Source organism: Gopherus evgoodei, chromosome 19 (genome assembly GCF_007399415.2).
Source record: "Gopherus evgoodei ecotype Sinaloan lineage chromosome 19, rGopEvg1_v1.p, whole genome shotgun sequence".
Lineage (NCBI taxonomy): Eukaryota > Metazoa > Chordata > Testudines > Testudinidae > Gopherus > Gopherus evgoodei.
Window position 1 is genome coordinate 706,206 of NC_044340.1, and position 21,606 is coordinate 727,811.

The 21,606-nt window shown below is 46.2% G+C and overlaps 1 protein-coding gene across 7 annotated transcripts in view; it reads right to left on the reverse strand.

Annotated features, from left to right (window-relative positions):
- Positions 1 to 21,606, reverse strand: part of ZMAT4 (zinc finger matrin-type 4) — a 198,937-nt gene that overhangs the window by 71,604 nt on the left and 105,727 nt on the right. For all 7 annotated transcript variants that reach the window (XR_003997244.1, XR_003997247.1, XR_003997245.1 and 4 more), the window contains one exon: positions 8,012 to 8,168. Coding sequence is in view for 1 of the 7 variants with exons in the window: in XM_030538581.1 (XP_030394441.1) it covers positions 8,012 to 8,168 (157 nt within the window). In the remaining 6 variants the exon portion in view is untranslated. The remainder of the gene's footprint in view (positions 1 to 8,011; positions 8,169 to 21,606) is intronic.

A 21,606-nucleotide genomic window follows, 5' to 3' on the forward strand; every position in this document is an offset into this window, starting at 1 on the left:
GCACCAGTGTCTGTCCCCGCTGGGAGTGGTCAGCCGGTGGACGAGGGCTTCCCGAGACCCCCCCTTCCTAGGCCTAGGGGAAGGGCGGGGAGGAGCCCAGTGTATACCGAGGGCACCGTGACACTCCTGGCCAGCAGGGGAGCCTCCCGGCGAAGCTCACCCCCCAGCAGGGGATCCTCCCAGCAACGCTCGGTATCCGTGGAGCGGATGCGGCTGGAATATGAAAGGGAGCTGAGACGGGAAGAGCTCGAGTTAAAGAGGCGAGAGCTGGAGGAGAAGGCGAAACAGCGTGAACATGAGGAGAACCAGCGTAAACATGAGGAGAACCAGCGCCAGCGTGAGTGGGAGGAGAAGGAGAAACAGCGTAAACATGAGCTGGACCTGGCCCGGCTGAGGAGCAGTGAGGCTCCGGCTGCGGTGAGTGAGGGGGGACCCAAGCCTACAAAGAGCTTTGATAAGCACTTGCTGCCCCGGCGTAAGGAGGGGGAGGACATAGATACCTTCCTGACAGCCTTTGAGAATGCCTGCGAGCTGCACAGGGTTGACCCTGCAGACAGGATCGCAGTTCTCACCCCCTTACTGGACCCCACAGCCGTGGAGGTGTACAGCCGACTGAAAGGGGCGGAGGCAGGAGACTACGAACTGTTCAAACAGGCCCTGCTCCGCTAGTTTGGGCTGACTCCTGAGATGTATCGGAAAAAGTTCCGGAGCCAGCGTAAAACCCATGAAGTCACATACCTACAACTGGTCAACCGGGCGCAGGGGTATGCCCGCAAGTGGACAGCTGGGGCCCAAACTAAAGAGGACCTGCTTGACCTATTCATACTGGAGCACCTGTACGAGCAGTGCCCATCTGACCTGAGGCTGTGGTTGATGGACCAGAAGCCGGAGAACCCGCAGCATGCAGGCCAGCTGGCCGACCAATTTGTGGACAGTCGGGCAGGGGATGGCAGGGAGCAGTCTCGAAGGAGCAGGCCTGCCTCAACGCAGAGAGAGAGTCATCATGGGACCTCCCAAAGGGGGCCTATGGAGAACCCCCCCAAAAGGGGAACATCCAGCGGCAGGTCCCTCCGACCCACTCAAGGGGACCCACGAGACATGGGTTGCTATCGCTGTGGCCAACGAGGTCACATACGGGCCCAGTGCCCCAAGCTCAGGGACAGACCAAGCAGACCCAACCCGCAGAGGGTGGACTGGGTAAAAACCCAATCGGAGGAGGGGCTACATTCCCAGGAAAGGGGGGTTGGCAACATACCACCTGTGGATGCTCCAGGTTCCGGGTTTTTGGTTTACCGGGTGGGCGCGGGGCTGCCCCTCCGGAAAGAGTGCATTGTTTCCCTGGAAGTGGATGGGAGGAAGGTCACTGGGTACTGGGACACGGGCGCAGAGGTGACACTGGCCCGGCCCGAGGTGGTGGCCTCAGATCGGATGGTGACTGACACCTACCTGACCCTGATGGGCGTGGGCGGGACCCCATTCAAGGTACCTGTGGCAAGGGTACACCTGAAATGGGGGGCCAAGGAGGGCCCCAAGGATGTGGGGGTACACCAATATTTGCCCACTGACGTGTTAATGGGAGGGGACCTTGAGGACTGGCCTAGTAACACCCAGAGTGCCCTGGTCGTGACTCGTAGTCAGAGTCGGCAAATGGCACTGCTCCCCGACAACGGGGAAGGTACTCGACCTGAGGTGCAGGACCCTAACTCAGGGAGCGGGGAACGCCCAGGGGCACGGTGCAGAGAGGCTGCGGCCTCAGACCCAGCCAGCAAGACAGAGCCGGTCCCCATTCCTGTCCCAGCTGCTGAGTTCCAGGCCGAGTTGCAGAAAGATCCCTCCTTGCGGAAGCACCGGGACCGGGCTGACCTTAGTGCGGTACAGACCATGAGGAGAGGTTGCAAGGAGAGGTTCCTGTGGGAGAAGGGGTTCCTGTACCGAGAATGGGCTCCCCCAGGGGAAGTAGAGTCATGGGGGATCAGCAGGCAGCTGGTGGTTCCCCAGAAGTTTCGTCACAAGCTGTTGTACCTGGCCCATGACATCCCTCTCGCAGGGCACCAGGGAATCCGGCGCACCAGGCAGAGGCTGCTACAGAACTTTTACTGGCCTGGGGTCTTTACCCATGTCCGACAGTACTGCCAATCCTGTGACCCCTGCCAGAGAGTGGGGAAGGCCCGGGACAAGGGGAAAGCAGCTTTGAGGCCTTTACCCATCATAGAAGAACCTTTCCAGAAGGTGGCCGTGGACATAGTGGGACCCCTCAGCAAGACGACCCGGTCAGGGAAGAAATACATCCTGGTGGTGGTGGATTTTGCCACTCGCTACCCCGAGGCGGTGGCCTTGTCCTCTATCGAAGCAGACACAGTGGCAGATGCGCTGCTGACAATTTTCAGCTGGGTGGGGTTCCCCAAGGAGGTCTTAACGGACCAGGGGTCCAACTTCATGTCGGCCCTGCTCCGGTCCTTATGGCAGAAATGTGGGGTCCAGCACAACTGGGCCTCAGCGTATCACCCCCAGTCCAATGGGCTGGTAGAAAGGTTCAACGGGACGCTGAAGAGGATGCTAAAAACATTTATGAACCAGCATCCGCAAGATTGGGACAAGTACTTACCTCACCTGCTGTTTGCGTACAGGGAGGTACCCCAGGAATCTACCAGGTTTTCACCTTTCGAACTGTTGTATGGAAGGCGGGTAAAGGGGCCCCTAGACCTGATGAGGGATGAATGGGAGGGGAAGGCCTCTCCCGAGGGAGAGTCAGTGGTGGAGTATGTCCTGACCTTCCGGGAAAGACTGGCCGAGCTCATGGGCCTGGCCAGGGAGAATCTGGCCCGAGCCCAGAGGAGGCAGAAGGTCTGGTATGACCGCACGGCACGGGCCCGTGCCTTCGCCCCCGGAGATCAGGTGATGGTTCTCATCCCCGTGAGGAGAAACAAACTCCAGGCCGCCTGGGAAGGGCCCTTCAAGGTTATCAAGCAACTGAATGAGGTAAACTATGTGGTGGAGCTGTCAAACCGGGCACATCACCGTCGGGTGTACCATGTGAACATGATGAAACCATACTATGACAGGGGGAATGTGGTGTTGGCCGTGTGTGGACATTGGGAGGGGCAGGGAGATGACCCCTTAGTAGATCTATTCCCTGGGACCAAAGCGGGTTCCCCGGTGGAGGCGATTCCCCTCTCTGATCAGCTGACCCCGGGCCAGCATGCTGAGATCAGGGGGGTGCTGCATCTATACCGACAGCTGTTTTCCAACCAGCCTGGACGCACTAATTTGACTGTCCACCGGGTGGAGACCGGGTCACATCCCCCTATAAGATGCTCCCCTTTTCGGGTCACTGGTAAAACTGCCCAGGATCTTGAAAGAGAGGTCAGGGACATGCTGGCTTTGGGGGTGATCCAGCCGTCCTCCAGCCCTTGGGCCTCGCCAGTGGTGCTGGTCCCCAAGAAGGATGGGTCAATCCGGTTCTGTGTGGACTATCGAAAGCTCAATGCCATCACCGTATCTGATGCCTACCCTATGCCCAGGCCTGACGAGCTCCTAGACAAGCTGGGAGGTGCTCGGTACCTCACCACCATGGATCTTACCAAAGGCTACTGGCAAGTGCCGCTGGACGCAGATGCCAGGCTGAAATCGGCCTTTATCACCCCTCTGGGGCTCTATGAGTTTCTGACCCTGCCCTTCGGCCTCAAGGGAGCGCCGGCCACCTTCCAGCGCCTGGTGGATCAGCTACTGAGGGGGATGGAGAGTTTTGCCGTGGCGTATATTGACGACATCTGCGTCTTCAGCCAGACCTGGGAGGACCACATGTCCCAGGTTAAACAAGTCCTGGACCGACTCTGAAAGGCTGGGTTAACAGTAAAGGCCGAGAAGTGCAAGGTGGGAATGGCTGAAGTATCTTACCTGGGCCATCGGGTGGGGAGCGGCTGCCTGAAGCCGGAACCAGCCAAGGTGGAGGTAATCAGAGACTGGCCTGTCCCCCAAACCAAAAAGCAGGTCCAGGCCTTTATTGGGATGGCGGGGTACTATCGAAGGTTTGTGCCCCACTTTAGTGCCATAGCTGGCCCCATCACTGAACTGTGCAAAAAGGGGAAGCCAGACAAGGTGATCTGGACTGAGCAGTGCCAGGAGGCTTTCCGGGCGCTGAAGGAGGCTCTGGTTAGTGGCCCAGTTCTGGCAAACCCAGATTTTGACAAACCCTTTATGGTGTTCACCGATGCCTCAGACACGGGACTGGGGGCGGTGTTAATGCAAGAGGATGAAAAGGGGGAGAGACACCCCATCGTGTACCTGAGTAAGAAGCTGCTACCCCGGGAACAAAGCTACGCGGCCATTGAGAAGGAATGCCTGGCCATGGTATGGGCCCTTAAGAAGCTAGAGCCATATCTCTTTGGGCGACACTTCACCGTGTACACCGACCACTCTCCCCTCACCTGGCTGCACCAGATGAAAGGAGCCAACGCCAAGCTCCTGAGGTGGAGCCTGCTCCTGCAGGACTATGACATGGACGTGGTCCATGTGAAGGGAAGTGCCAACCTGACAGCGGATGCGTTGTCCCGGAGAGGGGACCCTGAACTTCCCCAGGTCACTGGGCAGAGTGACCCCGCTCAGTTCAGTCTCGAAGGGGGGAGAGATGTGATGCAGTAGAGACTGTCTGTGTGGGGAGTGGGAGAGCAGGGGAGGACTTTAGGGGATGGACGATGCCAGGGCCTGTAACCTGAGCTAGGTAAGGGAGGTGAAAGGTCAACACCTTTGCCCGGGAAGGGGACAAAGGAAGGGAGTGGCAGGAGGGAAGCAGTTTGAGTTTGGGCTTGGGGCTGTGTGGGCGGAATTCAGGGTATCCTAGCTAGGATCCAAGCACCCTGAAAGCCCAGAAGGACTCGGTGGAGGGGTCCTGACTGTGCCTGCAAGCTCTGCTGTAACCTGTGTTCCTGTTGTCCAATAAACCTTCTGTTTTACTGGCTGGCCGAGAGTCACTGTGGGTCCCAGGAAGAGGGGTGCAGGGCCGGACTCCCCCACCCTCCGTGACAATTACACATACAGATATGCAGCAAGGGGTGCAGATGTAGTACAGACTCAGCTCACTTGATTCAGATTAACAAAATTAAATGAAAACACAATGTGAAATCAGGGCTCTTTACAGTACTGCTTGAGACAGTGCTGTGGGTAACATTTTCTCTTTATGTAGGAGAGGTGCAGCATGGACAATACCATTGCAAGTTTCCACGACACAACCCCTTACCCTATTCTGGCAAGGCAACGTCAGCCTGGAGAGGTAATGTCAGTCTCCATGTCCATTCAGTCCTTGACTAGGTAGGGCCAATTAATTTATGGGTGTCGGGGTTTCAGGTTTTTATAGGAACATATGGTACATTAGGAACGGAAGAGACATCATGATTACGCAGTTGGTGAGCTGAGACCATAGCCTATCATCCTGACCAATATTGTCAAGTTGTTTCCTTGTTCTCCTCATCTGTCTCCAGCTGTTGTTTTTTGTCTTATACATCAGTTGGACGTTCTTTGGGGAAAGGGCCATCTTTTTGTTCTGTGTTTGTACAATGCCTAGCATAACAGGGACCAGGTCCATGACAAGGATGCCTAGGTGCTACTGGAATACAAATAATAAATAACTAATTTCACATTGGCCAGAAAACAGCTTATGGATTTGAACAGTTGACCTTCATGTGAATCACTCCACATGGCTCAGAGAACAGATATTCACTCAGGCATTTGAGGCTTGATCCAAAGTTCATTGAACTCAACGGGCTTTGGATCAAGCCCTTCAGACCTACATCCCGGAGAACAAACTTGGGGAAGCTTGGAAAGTTCAAACATTTTCCTTACGAAGGAGTTTAGTCTTTAAAAAGAAATTCTCGCAGTCTAAAATATATAAACAAAGGTATTCTTTCCACGGGGGCCTTTCTTAATGTTTCCCATAATCTGAGTCCACCTGCGATGCATGTCCTGAGGACAAAGACCTGATACTGGCCTTCCATGCAAGAAAGCAACTTTAAATTGAGTCATGATGCCATCTCATATTGGTTCTCTTAGCATTGGTAAGGGTTAGAAGCCATGGGCACCGCGGCACCCAAAGGTTGGGCAGAAACGTAACAAGGTTGCAAATAACTTCCATGCCCAGTCTGAGTTCCCATATTTGGGTCCTGCAGCGAAGAGACGACTCACCGGCGCAGCACCTCCTACTGGTCTTCTTGGGAATTAGCTCATCCAGAACTTGGAGCACCCTCTGCTGGCTGATGTCTCGCTTGCCTCAGGGCCCCATGTGCCTCTGCAGAACCTCCACTCTGAGTCTCCTCTCCCAGGGGAACCCCCACCCCTCTAAACCTACCTTGCCTCAGTGGCTACTGACAGTTGTCATCCAGTCCCCTTTCCCTGGGGCAGATTGCAGTTTGTAATGGCCACTCATCATCGGCAAGGGGGTAGGACTTACTGCCTTTGTCTATCACCAGGCTGCCCCTCTGCAGCCCCAGTACCTTCATAGGCCTTCAACAAGGCCTTTTCCCTTCCCCAGCACTGCTCTGCCTCAGGTCCCTTGCTCCCAGACAGCTAGCCCTTCCCACTCCAGGGCTAAAGTGAGACTCCCTTGTCTCCTGGCCCCACAGCCCTTTTATCCAGGTCAGCTGTGGCCTGATTAAGACAGCCACACCTGTGGCTGTTTCCCCAATCAGCCTAGCTTGGCTGCTTTTAACCCCTGTTCTGCAGGAGTGGGGCAGCCGCCCCACTACACGCCCCAAACCACTTAGGGCAAAATTTTCAAAAGCACTTAAATTACTTTGGAGCCTAAATCCTATTGAAAATGAATTGGACTTAGTCTCTGGAGCACTTAGGTGCTTTTGAAAATTTTACCCATAGTGTCTTCTAACAGAAAGCTGCACCAGTTGGTCACCAAATGCCCACTGTTTCTATTATATTTCTGTAATTTAACTGATGATGACCTGTAATGATTCCCTTCAGGAAGATATTCTTTAATTAAAACAATGAGTAAGCGCCATGGTTTAAATTGATTCCCTGCTATTCCCCAAGATAAAGGGAGTGACAATTCTTAAGCACAACAAGGAAGAGGATAAAAGACAAGTGCTATTTAATACTTCACCATCTACAGTCTGTAAAGCAAGAAAAACCTTATTTAATTATACCTACAATTTACACGCGACTCATTAGACAGGGATATAAGATGCACAGCTACATTTAAATTCCTTTCTAAAAGAATTGCCACTGGTAGTAACAGTGAAATACATTGCACCTATCTGTAGGATTACAGCCCAATTTTAATGTCCGTTTAGTATCCAGATCCTCTGTCCAGATTGAACTGCAGTGGAAGTTCAGGTTCACAGAATGTTAGAAGCGGAAAGGATTTTATGGCTAGGCAAAACAACAAGGTGGCTAAATTATCTGATTCCAACATTTGCCATTTTTAAATGTAAAAGTTAATGGGCCTGCATTATTGGAATCACTGCAGAGAATGGCATGAATGTCATGTATGCAAAAATCAAGAGGCCAATGATCCAAAATGTTTTAAAGTCTAGATTTTCCTCTACAGTGAGAGAAGATTATATTCTGCCCTGTGCAGTAACTTTAAGGGGTTATTAAACATATTAGCTGAGTTGTCAAGTAATTTCTGATAATGAAAGTGAGTCTTGACATTGGTTATACATGCCTGGAGGAGACATTGTTTTCCAATGTACAGATGATTTTCAGAAACATGGAAGCAGAGATAACAGCCAATGCTGCCTGATAAACCACTAATCTGTGTGAACCATACAGGCAATAATGGCATCAGCAGGGTTTCTTTTAAAGGTTATTATGACAGCAAGAAAAATGAATAGCTGCTTCTGCTGATCTTTATTAGTTAGCTATCTCTTTACTTTCTGAATCGGCAGAGTCATTAGAGCTGCAGTGCCCCCCAGTCCTGCTTTGGTGCAGTGAATAGTCATAAATCTGAATGGACAGAAGATTCTGCTTTTTAATGTCTCCTCATATTCATTGTCTTTGGACCTACCTGTGGCCTTTAGTGCTGGCTGTTCACCTAGCAACAGTTTTAACCTTTTGGCATGGATTTTGCCCTGGTAATGTGACTCAGCCACCACTGCTGAGGTGAAGGACATGTTACATAGCGTGCAGCATTTGTTCTTGTCCACTGCATCGGCATCGCTGCCCTGGATGGAGACAAAAGAAAGAGAGATGTCAAGTAAAACCAGACAGACCACAGAGAAAGGGAAGAGTGAAATCCAGTTCTGTGATGTCACTGCAAAGCCACAACCACCCCAGAAATCCAAAGGGGCTTTTCCCTCCCTTTGCTATCAGAAACACACCCCCTGTTTGCGGCCCAAACATTAATTCTGCTTAATGAATTACTCTCCACTGCTGATGCTCCCTGCCCCTGAGTGTTCCTGGAATGGATGACAGCACACAACCTGCTTTAATACGGGTCCCAGTAGGCATGAGGCCTTGGATGTCTAAGGAGACTGTGGTATATAAAACCATTCAGGCAACCTATTAGCAGGCTCAAATGGTGGCTCAAAAAGGACATGGATGGAATCTGTTCATCACCTCAGCCCTATCCAACTGTGGCCTCAAAGAAAGGAGACACTGATGATTATGAATAGGTATGTGCTCTGATGCCAGTTGCTTTTGGGGCTCTCCCTTTGTTCCTTTGCTGTGGTAAGCCTCATGGGGTGCAACTCGCTCCCTGCCAGTTATCAGGGCTCATTCCCCCGCATGCCTTCATATGACCCCTCAAGAGGTTCCCTTTGTTGTTCGCTCCGTATTTGCTTTCACTGGCTATGGGGCATTGGGAAATCAGACACCTGGGTTGTTATAACAGATGTTGCTTATTGGTCAAAGGGATAGTCTCTTTGATAACATTTTTTAAAATGTGCCAAGAAGCAGCTAGAATAGGACAGGCCCCTCTTTAGAGGATGGGGACCCAAAAACCAACCAGGTTGGGGGTTTCACCAGAGCCATGCCACCACATTCCAATGGGATTTGGGCACTTCACTCCCGCAGGCATCTCTGGAAATCACAGCCTAAATATTTAGATTATTGCCCCCCTTTCTTTGGTGTGATAGAGCTTGTGGCTGGGTGCAGGGACACTAAAAGGGTTACATTTAGTGCCCTCGCCTTTCTCCTTGCATGGGTGTCCAAGGGGAGGTCTTCTGCAGACAGGAGAAGAACGCCTGCAGGAAGGCTAAGTGCTATCCCTTCAGGCTTCTTTTGCTTGTTTGGTCTGTTTTTATGAGGACTCTTCTCTCCTGCCAGTGGCTAGGATTGGTTTCTGCCCAGCCTCCCCAGCAATGCACAAAGCCACTCAGATCATCTGTTGAAAATCACTGGAAGGTTCATTGTAATTTTAAATCTCCTCTGTTTTAATGCTGTGGTGCAGGGTGCCAAGCATTTCAGGCACAGGCCAGAGAGGGGATGGGGAAAAGATGGCTTTAAAAATAAAATGAGTACTGAACAACCAGATGGATGGCCAGCCACTTCTGCAGCAGTGGGTCTGGCACTGCTAGCAAAGCAACCCCTGATTACTCTCATTACAGTCTGTACAGTACCAGAGATCAGAAAGGGGCTCAGTTGTCAATCACAGATTAGTAAATTGACAATTCAGGATGGAGTAAAGGTGGAGCCTTCTGTAGGGTCCCTACTGGACAGACTAGACCTAGGCCAGTTTCCTTAACTAACCCAATGCTGGGAATAATATCTGAGATGCTCCAGAACAATTTCTCTTAGGTGCACTAAAGGCAAACTCCTAGTTATCAAACAGATGGGAAAATTCAGGAACTAGGATCTGGCTATGTGAGTCCCCCCACCCCCATTCTCAACAGACCATGAAGAGCCTGAGTTAGTGGCCAAACACATTACTTTCCTGGGGTTTGGCTTATTGGTCATTTAGAAACAACAACAACACACCACCTCGTTGGCCATTTCCCTTCCAAAAACCCCAGTGCGTCCCAGTGCAAAGAATCATTCCTACCCTCTTTAGATCCTGACTGAATCTAACTGACTGCACCATTGGCCAGCACAACACATCACTAACTCCCCTGACTCTTCCCGGAGAGCTTTATTCAGTACATGAGCCATGGGTAACAAGCCCAGCAGGCCCATACAGCACTTATATTCTAACAGGTGCCTTAGGGAGGTGCCAGGACCTAGTCAGGGGTTCACAGACAGGCCTCTCATTTGTCCTACAGCATCTCATTGTTTTTTTTCTTTTTCTTTTTTAGTCTTGTGGCTGCAAAGAAATCCACACTCAGACTCATAGACTCATAGACTTTAGGGTCAGAAGGGACCAACATGATCATCTAGTCTGACCTCCCGCACAATGCAGGCCACAGAACCCTACCCATCCACTTCTATAACAAACCCCTAACCTACGTCTGAGTTATTGAAGTCTTCAAATTGTGGTTTGAAGACCTCAAGCTGCAGAGAATCCACCAGCAAGTGACCCATGCCCCATGCTGCAGAGGAAGGCGAAAAACCTCCAGGGCTTCTGCCAATCTGCCCTGGAGGAAAATTCCTTCCCGACTCCAAATATGGCAATCAGCTAAACCCTGAGCATGTGGGCAAGACTCACCAGCCGGCACTCAGGAAAGAATTCTCTGCAGTAACTCAGATCCCATCCCATCCAACATCCCATCACAGACCACTGGGCATACTTACCTGCTGATAATCAAAGATCAATTGCCAAAATTAAGCTATCCCATCATACCATCTCTTCCATAAACTTATCAAGCTTAGTTTTAAAGCCAGATATGTCTTTTGCCCCCACTACTCCCCTTGGAAGGCTGTTCCAGAACTTCACTCCTCTAATGGTTAGAAACCTTCGTCTAATTTTAAGTCTAAACTTCCTAGTGTCCAGTTTATACCCATTTGTTCTTGTGTCTACATTGGTACTAAGCTTAAATAATTCCTCTCCCTCCCTAATATTAATCCCTGTGATATACTTATAAAGAGCAGGCATATCCCTCCTCAGCCTTCTTTTGGCTAGGCTAAACAAGCCAAGCTCTTTGAGTCTCCTGTCATAAGACAGGTTTTCCATTCCTTGGATCATCCTAGTAGCTCGTCTCTGAACCTGTTCCAGTTTGAATTCATCCTTCTTAAACATGGGAGACCAGAACTGCACACAGTATTCCAGATGAGATCTCACCAGTGCCTTATATAACAGTACTAACACCTCCTTATCTTTGCTGGAAATACCTTGCCTGATGCATCCTAAAACTGCATTAGCTTTTTTAACGGCCATATCACATTGGCGGCTCATAGTCACTAATGTGATCAGAATGGGACCAAAGGAGTGATGCCTGCTCAAGTTTGCAGAGAGCCAGAAAAAACAGCTCTGAGTCAAAAACTGTCCCATTCATCTAAATGGGGGCTAACTCGGATGCTCAATGATAATACTTTAAATGCCAACATTGATATGTATTTCACTGCTCAAAAGTCTAAGATTGGAGAGGAAGGATTCTATTATGAGGGACAATGGTTCTCCTGGCTTGTGGTGTGCTTGAAAAATATTAAATAATGTGGCATGATGAAGAAACATTTATAGTCCACTATTAATCATGTCTGGGAATTTTGAGCTCCCATTCTGGTTTGCATTTGCAGAGAGAATACCTGCAAAGAGTGTCGGACCATCCCCAGCATTTCATCTGTTGACACATACTGTAGAACAAAACATCTATCTTGCAGCATTTATCTCTACTACCAACTGCTAACAAGATAAACCTGAAGGCAAGAGCAATCTAATGGCACCTACTAAAGACTGGAATAACTGCAACAAAACTTGCCCAGCAGACTGAACCATCAGCCAGGAAAAATCTGCTACTTTCTGCTTCTTCCCTTGTGGAAGATGAACCTTTGAACTCTGCCTGGTGACTACTCAGATATGAAAAAAGATACCCACAAAGAGATGGGCTTTTTGCATGCGGTAGTGAAAAACAGGCCTAGGAAACTGATGCTGCCAGAGACTCTTCTTCTAATACAGTGGGTTCTCAAACTGCAATCAGCTGCTCTCCCTGGAGGGGTTGGGGGTGGTGTGTCTATGGAATGAAACATATTGGTGCAAGGATGATGCCTTATGAGTGCTGTGGCGATGGCGATGTGATTCTGACACCCAGATTATAAGTCATTTGCTCTTGCATAGGAGGTCCTCATGCATGCATAGCATTTCCATTATTTTTTCCAGAGTTGGTAATCTCTGTATTTTCATGAACTTGAGTGTCCCCTAAAATTGAGGAAAAACAGATTCTGGGGTACACCATAATATTTCAGGTAAATGGATGTTTCAGACAAGCAGAAGACTCCATCATGTTGGGTGATATATTTTCTAATGGACAGAGAGTTATTCTGCTATGTATCCAGAGGACTACTGCAGCCCTCAGATCTCAAGAGCTGCACAGGACCCCCGGCTGCGTGAAATATGAGCACGTTGGAAGTGCGGTGGATCCTGGCTGCTGATTATCTGGTGTAGAGATCATCTCTGAAGTAATGCTCTATACTGGTGTAACTGGCCAGTGTCACACAATATACAAAAGCCATGCTGCCTATTGGATGGAATGCCATAGCTGGAAAAAATGTGTATAACTGCATCTCCCGCCAATGGGCTCACCTACAAACAATGTGAGCGCCAATACTTCTCCACAAGGGTGAATGCTCCATAAGTTACTGCTAATGATCTATAATCAGTTCTGATTCAGCTCACTGTGTCTCTCTCAACCTACAGATGCAAGCTGTGTTTCTATGGCCAGCAGTTATGGAAATTTAATTTTTGCTAAATTGAGCCCATTAAAACAAAAATGTGTTCCTGGCCACCTTTTAGAATATAAGTGATAATTCCTCCCAGTAATGTGATTTTTTTTCAGTGTGCTCCTTAAAATAAATAAATACCCCCACCACCACCACACACACATCACAGTGAAATGCACACATGTGCTGGGCCTCTACTGCTCTGAGCCAGTAAACTTCTGTAGGACAAGTGCATCCAGAAGGCCTAATTTGTATTTCATGAATAATTAGGAAGCCACATCAAGAAGATTTGTGAGATTATAAAAACTCATTGTAAATACAAACTGCTGAAATTCCTGCAGGACCGAGAGACAATCTAACCTTGTGGAGATCTCTGTCCATTCGCTGCATTCAGCACTCCTCTTTCCTTATATCCCTCTTCCCCCAAGCATTTCCCCCTGCCCCAGCAATGTGCCCATTACCGATGCAGCCAGGTCCCCTTGCCTTGGTTATGAAAGCATCCCTACAGCATAATAGCCTAATGGGGGACTATGCCAGGTCCAAAGCAAACATTGAAAAAAATTGCTTTCGTTCCTGTTGCAGGGGGGTTGCTCCTTTTACGATCTCCAGGGTTTCTCATACCTGAGTGCCTGAGGTGAGAGGAATAAGCAGTGTGGTGACGCACACAGTCACTCTCAGGGCTGGGCAGCAGACCAAGCTAGGGATGTCAAAAAAGGAAACTGTGCTGGAAAGGAAATAAATGACCAGGACTTGCCTGCATGAAGGGAGGAGCACAAACATCGATGCCTCCATTACAGCAGCACCCCCTACATCTGACAAGTCAATGAACACAAAGCTGATTGGAGAGGAAAAGTACCAGAGGCAAACGGCTGCTCTGAAGGACAGCAAGCAGCCGGCCCTACAAGAAAGGGATGAGCCAGCCATGGGAAGCGGGGCTTGGAGTGGCAAACTGATATGCTGGGAGATGAGAGGGACAGGCTTCAGTTCCGGATGACAGAGAGGAAGGGAGCTCAGTAGAAAGAGAGCAGCTTCTCTTGGACAGCATCCTGAGGCATGGTGAGCCAGAGAGGCCATCAAAAAAGCAGACTGGAAAGGTGCGATGGAAGAAATAAAGGTTCTAAAAGGACATGAAGTGGGAACCCAGATGATGCTTGCTGGGAGGTGGGCACCCAGATGATGAGCATTGGGCAAACAAGGACAGCATGGGTAGCTCCCTCTCCTTCTCAAGGTGCATGGAGATGGCCAGCTCTGGGGAAGGGGAGAAAAAATAGTACTCCCTCAGCTAGAACTTGCCCTGGGGTGACTAAGGATTTTTTTGGTGGGGGCAGTGTAACAGGGAGGCTTGCTCCTAGAGGGCTGATTTGTGTTTGCTGAGTTCCAGTCATCTCCAATACTTTTGTGCTGATTACACGGTCTCGCAGTGATACTTTCAGAATTCTTCTATAACACTGTACTTTGAAAGATTGTAGTTTCTTTGTTTGAATGTCCATGTTTCACAGCTATAATTTAACACAGATCAAATGTAAATTTAAGAGTCAGAATTTAGTCTTCAGTTTTGTGTCACTTCTAATCAGATATTTATATTTCCAAAATGTCTCTTTCACTCTCCTTGTTCTGGTTCTGATTTCCATCTTCCAATCTTCCATCTTCTGTAATGATGCTTCTTAAGTAGCAATAATTTTTCACTTGCTGTACAGCTATGTTGTTCATTGGAATCTTGCATGTTTTCCCAAGATCCTTGCATACCACCATAGTTTTGTCTTGTCCACATTCAACACTAGAGGATATATAATCTCCACTAACTTCATCAGACCATCTTCTGAATCAGATGACAACAGTGTCATCTGCATAGTGAATATTATTCACCTATTTTCCATTCATCTTAATACTGTCTTCTGTTTTTTGATTAATCACTCACTATAAATGTTGAATTAGTGACATTATACAACCTTATCTCACTCCTCTCTTGATCTCTATTAGATTTTCATTTTCATCTCCCATTATAATCACCTTCTGATTCCAGAATAATTGTTTTATTATTTGGAGTTTGTATCCATCAGTCCTTACAGATCTTAATATATGAAGCAATTTGGAATTGTGAATTCTGGCAAATGCTTTTTGGAAGTCAATGAACACAAATATATTGTTTTACTCATTTCAACTGATCTTTCTAATATGAGCTTCAAGTTCATAATGATATTTATCCTGCCTTTTCTAAGTTTGAAGCTATATTGTTTTTCGCTTATTTTCTTATCAATCTTTCCGGATATTCAGTCTTGAACAACTTGCAAAAATATAGGAGAGTCATGTGATACCAGGCTGATTATGAATTGTAAAGACTGCAGAAGTGTTCTTTTTGGGGAGATTTGGATAGAGTGGGGTTGTAAAATCTCCTGGCAATTCTCCTGTCTTAAACATATTCTTCATTACCTCTGACAGGGCTGTCAGCCTTCATCCTCTATGTTTTTTAACAATTCAGCCAGTATTCAAGCACAATCTAGCACTTTTCCATTCAGAAGTCACCGCTGCCTTGATTTCTTCATCCATTATTGGCAGGTTTACTTGACTGATCTCTAAATTGAGATTTTTCAGGCCTACCACTACATAGTTCTTTGATATATTCTCCCTATCTCTCATTCTTGTCTTTAGGATCCATCAAATATTGCCCATTTTTGTCCTTAATTGTCATATCGATCACCTTTTTTTCTGTAATTAAAGTTTCTTACCTTTTGATACCTCACTTGTTCCTTCTCTTTATCCAATTGTTCAATGTCTTTACATTTCTCATTCAATCATTCGGACTTTGCTAATCTGCATTTATTCTTTATTATTTTATTTAGTCTTCACTATTCTTCTCTTTCTGTTATTGATCTTTGTGCTTTTACTGGCCTTCTTTTGTCCATCACAACAATAATTTCATCTGGTATCCAGAGGGTTTTCTTAGCTAGTAACTTCTTCCTATACATTTATCTGCAGCTTCTTTGATAGCATCTTGCAGATGCACTCAAGTCACTGGGTTTCTGTTTTCACGAATGATATGCAACACTTCTTCTTGGTAATGACTTTGTATCTCCTAATTCCTCAGAGTTTCAAGGTTCCAACCTAGATAGTGTTTGACTTTCCATAAATTTTTTCAGTTTGATATCAGTCTCATCAATACCAATCTATAATCTGATCCACAATTTGCACTTGGCATAACCTTAACCTTCCTAACACCACTTCTATAACTATGGTTGATTGCAAAAGGTTCTCTTCAACATGAGTATTGCAGATAATGAGGTCATCTTTCTCACAAAATTCCATAAATCTTTCTCCTCTATCATTTGTTCCACTACGGTCTAATGTGCCAACCGTCACAGATATCCTACCTCTTCCACTTTTGTGTTCCAGTCTCCCATAAGAATTACCACTCTGTCTTTTTTTTTCCCATCACTCATTTCCATTGCTTTTCAATGTTTTCACAGAACTGTTGGACGTCATCAGAATCTGCAGTTCAATAATATCTTTTGGAAGTGCTTGTATCACAATTATCATTATTGTTCAGATAGATTTACTTATTCAATCCTTCCAGCTACATCCTACCTACTATAATTACCATTCCTTTCCTACTTTGCCATCCACCTGCATGAATAACTCTGTATTCTTTGCCACTCGTAATGCTTATGACAAAGTCATCTTGACCTCTCCAGAACATCTCACTTGTTCCCATTATTGTGATGTCCAGCTTTTCCATTTCTTTACATATTCTTTACATTTCTTTCCCAGGTTAAGCCAGTCCCTTTACTTTCCATGTGGTGATCCCTCCAGACACCAGTTTCACACATCTGGGCATGTGGGGCACCAGCTAGTGCTGAGGGCCAGTCAGATTGCATGGCAGTTGAGGAATACTCGCATTCTTCAACTGCCATATAGACTTTAGTGCGCTCTGAATGTTTACCATTATAAAAGACGAACCTGGAAATTTAAATTCATAACTTTGCTAGTCATCTGTGCCGGAGACTCTTCTGCTTATAAACTGTGAGAATTAAGCATTTAACAATTCCCAAACATCCATCTCTATCCACCTTGTTTCTTATTCAGGCACTGATCACGAGGATATCTCTGAACACCTTTTTTTTAATTATTATTTTTTAGTCCTATGGTTCTTAGCAGGCTGCACCTGAAGCCCCCACAGAGAGAGTGTCCCAACTGGCATTATTGCTGCATCACTTTTCAAGTGCAGTACTCACCTCCTCTGATTTTTCAGTCTCCCAACTGATATTTCACACACACACAATTTGTCTTCAGTGTATTTAAAGGAGACGGTAGGTTTAACACCAGGGAGCAGAGCCAATATCATGTGAGTTGAGGGTAGGGAATAATTGTCCATCAGTACTGGTGAATGGGTGGAGAAAAAAGTTCCAAAAAACCCAAAGGCTAAACAACAAACACTTCCATAGCTACTGGGCTTGTTGTCAACAATTTACAAACAGGGTGAAAGGGCTGCATTTGTCGTGAGTATTACTCATAACGGATATTTGAGTCAGCACCACAAGGAAACGTGATGAGTGCATTTAGAGCTGTACACTGTTGGACAGATTTTCAGAAGAGCTCAGCATGCTGGGTTGGCTGCTTATTGAAGTGCCTAAATGGGATCAGAATTCTTTTCTGGCCCTGTTTGGAGCAAGAGCTTTCCAACAGCCAGGGACTCTGCCTCTTACTTTTGTTTATCCCACCTGAAATCAGTACAAAGCCATTGTTTAAACCACACATCTCTTCCAGCTACCTTGTGTTCCTGCGAGTATGCATGCACAGCTGTTCACAGTGAAGTCATAACAAAACAGGGTGCCCAGAATCAAACCATATGCAAACGTGTATTCTTTCACCCCATGAATCACTAGGCAATGCTGCCAATGCAGTAATATGTTAGGGGATGTGTGCCAAGTTCTCCAGACACCTCATGGGCTTAGGTCTCTCTCTTGCATTAAGTGGCATTTTCATTCCCTGTGATTATACAGACACTGAACATGAACAGATACTTTGACAAAAACTAATGGTTGCTATCTAGATCACTGAAATGTTGGGATCCAAGACAAGAACAGTTCAAATACATGGAGCGGGAGAGAGACAGATAAATAAGGCTGCTTGACAATAAAAGATCTGAACGAGGCAATAAATATACTAAAGCCACTTATTAGTATTCCTAAAGAAAAGAACATTGCTTGCCTGTGATCTGCATGGACTATAATGCAATCTTTTCATTTATTTAAAATGAAGACTCTCTGATTAGAACTCGAAAGACTTACAGCTTTAGCCTGCTCCTGGAAGCAACTTGACCAATTGCCCCCTTGACTATGCTGTTTTCCAAATGTGTGTGTTTTCTCAGATTAGCAGTGTATGTGCATTTATTATCTAGGCTCACTCACTCGGCAAGCTGGTCAGGTTTGGCCCCCAACCCACAGTAAAAATCCTTCAGTAAAAATGAGCCATCTGGAGACAGCATTGTTCACTTTTTTTACCCTACTGTTCCTACAGCGGATGGTACATACTCATCATTGACAAGAATCTCATTTATGAGCTGCAGTGAAACAGTCTGGATTTTAGCAATTTCTGTCCTGTGGAGTGTGTTGGATGGGTTCATTAAAAAGGAGGAAGGTTTCAACCTCTGTCCTTATCTTCTTTTAGTACAGAACTCCTAATATAGCAGCACCGTCAAGGTATTGACCAAGGTCCCACTGCCTGCCCTACTTTCAATCCCACTCTAACATTGCCAAAGAAAAGCCCAACGATAGCATTTTATTTGGATGCACCACCACTCTTGCATGCCAAAACAAGGGACAGCCGGTCCCCACAACTAAACTCTCTGCTTCCTTTATGCTGTGGAGCATACTCATGATAGAACTACATGGAAGTGTTTATTATTATCCCTAATTTTTAAAAGTCTAGTGTGACATTCACACTGGTGCAAAGGGCCAGAGCAAGACCTATACACCATTCTAGTTCCACTTCACTCTCTGGGTTGAATGACACGGTGTATTAGCCTTGTGCTGATCATCTGCATAGGGATGATTTTTACTGAGATTGCTCCTTTAAACACAGAAAAAAGCCATTTGTGGCTGTGTCGCTACTCTTGGGAGGGTGAGAAGTGGAGAGAGAGGAGAGTTTTTCAAAGGCACAAGGGGCAGTTAGAAGCCAACTGAAAATCAGTAGGAGTTGTGTGCCTAATTCCCTTTTGTGACTTTGAAAATCTCTTCCTTATATACGGTCTAAAGAATACAAAGCCCGCATTTATTAACTGCATCAAGCCACTGCGTTAAATAATTTTAATGGAGGGTGAAATTAAGGAAAAGAAAAATGCAGACTGAATATCTGGAAACATGTCTATGGGGGCTGCACATTAGTCTTCCAAAGAAAGTGGTGGAGTCCAATTGTTTTTGATATTTAATACTATCGGGGACAATCCTGCAGGAGGATACTTTACAGCAACTGTAGCCAAATAAGATTTTTCCATCTCCAATCTAGATGGTCTTGTGCTGCTCCAAGGTGCACAGTACTGGTATAGCATTAACAGAAAAAACAGTCTGATTGAAGCGTTCAATAACAGAGTTATTTTTAAGTTGTAATGTTACCACTGGGTGTAGTTCTCTTGCCTGGCAGAAATATTTACTTCCGCCAGTACATCACAATGACCCATTAATAGTATTGTTAAAGACATGAGAGCGTGCGGGGTTTATTAATTAACCTAAATAGGGATCCATTTCTGTCCCATCCAGCATGCCCCTCCATACAACACCTCTTGCTAGCCTAGCTTCTAGCTCACCTCTTGTCAAGCAAAGTGTTACCAAAATATAAATCAGCCATTTTCAAGAGCCATGCAGTTCTGTTCTATCCAGACCTACTGGCATTATGCACTGATTAAATTCAGGTGATTAATTCCTTCTTGTAATATGTATGCCATGCAGTGCTGGTGGTTTTGCTAGAATATTTAAGTTTGTACTGTAGGGAAACTTAGGATGTTGGAAACCTACTGTACATGACTGTTTTCATCTACAGTCAGTAAGACAGCAGCATGTGCATTTTGTCACAAACTGCTACAACAGCAAAAAAACAGGTCAATTTTCAACACTAGAAATGTTCACCGTCCATTCAAACACTTGTGGATTAGGTCAGAGGAACGACAGCAGTAGGGAACAGCAAAGTGTTCATGCAGCTCACATCTAGTCCATCTAGCATGTTCCTTTACATCACAAAGAGCCATTGGAAAAAGGACTGTTTCTACACTACAGACCTTACTGCAGCACAGCTGTATCACTGCAGCTCTGCTGTTGTAAGGTCTCCTGTGCAGCCGCTCTGTGCCAATGGGAGAGAGCTCTCCTGTCACGCCCAATGAGTGTCGGTAGCTATATCAGAGGGAGAACATCTCCCTCCAACATAGCGCTGTCCACACCAGCGCTTTTGTCAGTGAAACTGATATCAGTCAGGGGAGGAGGGTGTTTTTTTCACACTCCAATGGACAAAAGTTTTTTGCCGACAAAAGTGCTCCTGTAGATATAGCCTAATTTTCATTCCTTTGCTGATTTTTTCCATATTTAATCTAAATCAGTTGTAGCCCCTGGGGAAAATCCCACAGAAGTATATTTTCTATTCTGAGTCCTGTGGCACCTTATAGACTAACAGACGTTTTGGAGCATTAGCTTTCGTGGGTGAATACCCACTTCGTTGGCTATCCCTCTGATATTTTCTATTCTGAGTGCAACTCACACTTCTGTGAAATGGGATTCAAGATATTTTATATGTCTTCAAATTACTTGAAAGTCAAGTACACAGTGAAAAATGCTCAGAATTCATTGATCATCAGTGGCTGCAATACATAAAGAACCACCACCTGAGTTCTTGTCTGACAATCTTATTATATACTGAGGTGTTTATGAACCTGGATCTGTGTGCATATGTGTTTGCCCTATGCTTTAATTTGTTTGCAGTGTAGTTGTAGCTGTGTTGGTCTCAGCATATTAGAGACACAAGGTGGGTGAGGTAATATCTTTTATCGGACTAACTTCTGTTGGTAAAAGAGAAGCTTTTGAGCCACACAGAGCTTCAGGCCTGGAGAAAGTATAAAAGTGTCACAGCTGAGGTGAAAAAGATAGTTTAGCACAAGTAGTCAACACATATTCTGAAAGACCAAAAGTGGTCCATTAACACCTCTGGAGTCACAGGACAAAAAAAGGGGGCTTAGTGGTTACAGATTGTTGTAATAAACCATAATTCCAGTGTCCTTATTAAGGCCATGATTTTTAGCGTCACGCAAAGTTATGAATTTAAGTTTCCAGGCTCATCTTTTATGGCGTTGTGCAGTTTTGCTTTGAGGATGAGGACTGAGAGACAAGATATGGAGTGAACATTTTGTGAAAAGTGTTTGCCCATGGGTGATATGGTGTTCAATAAAAGATAGTACCTCACCCACCTGGCCTCTGTGCTTCAGTGACGTTGTTTCATTTCAACCTGCTTTTACGAATGGTGTGCAGTTTAAAAAAAAAAGCCTCAGACTTATGCATCTTTCTTATACTGTATTCTCAACATCAGCACTTTCTTTTTCACTGATTCTCAGATCACTCAAACTATTCCTCTTTTTTCTACTGGCCACTAAAGTTTCTGGTTGAGAGTTTCAAAGCCTACTGGGGAATTCAGTCACACGGCTCCCATTAATTTCAAATAGGAGCTTCATAGCTAAATCCCTAGTTGGCTTTGAAAGTCCCAACATCCATGCATAATGCAAACACACCTTCCCTGTTAATTCCCTCTATCCATTTTTTCTTATGTTTATAATGCTAATAAGCACCAGCAGTAGGGGAAATGTTTTGGCTAAAGCATTAT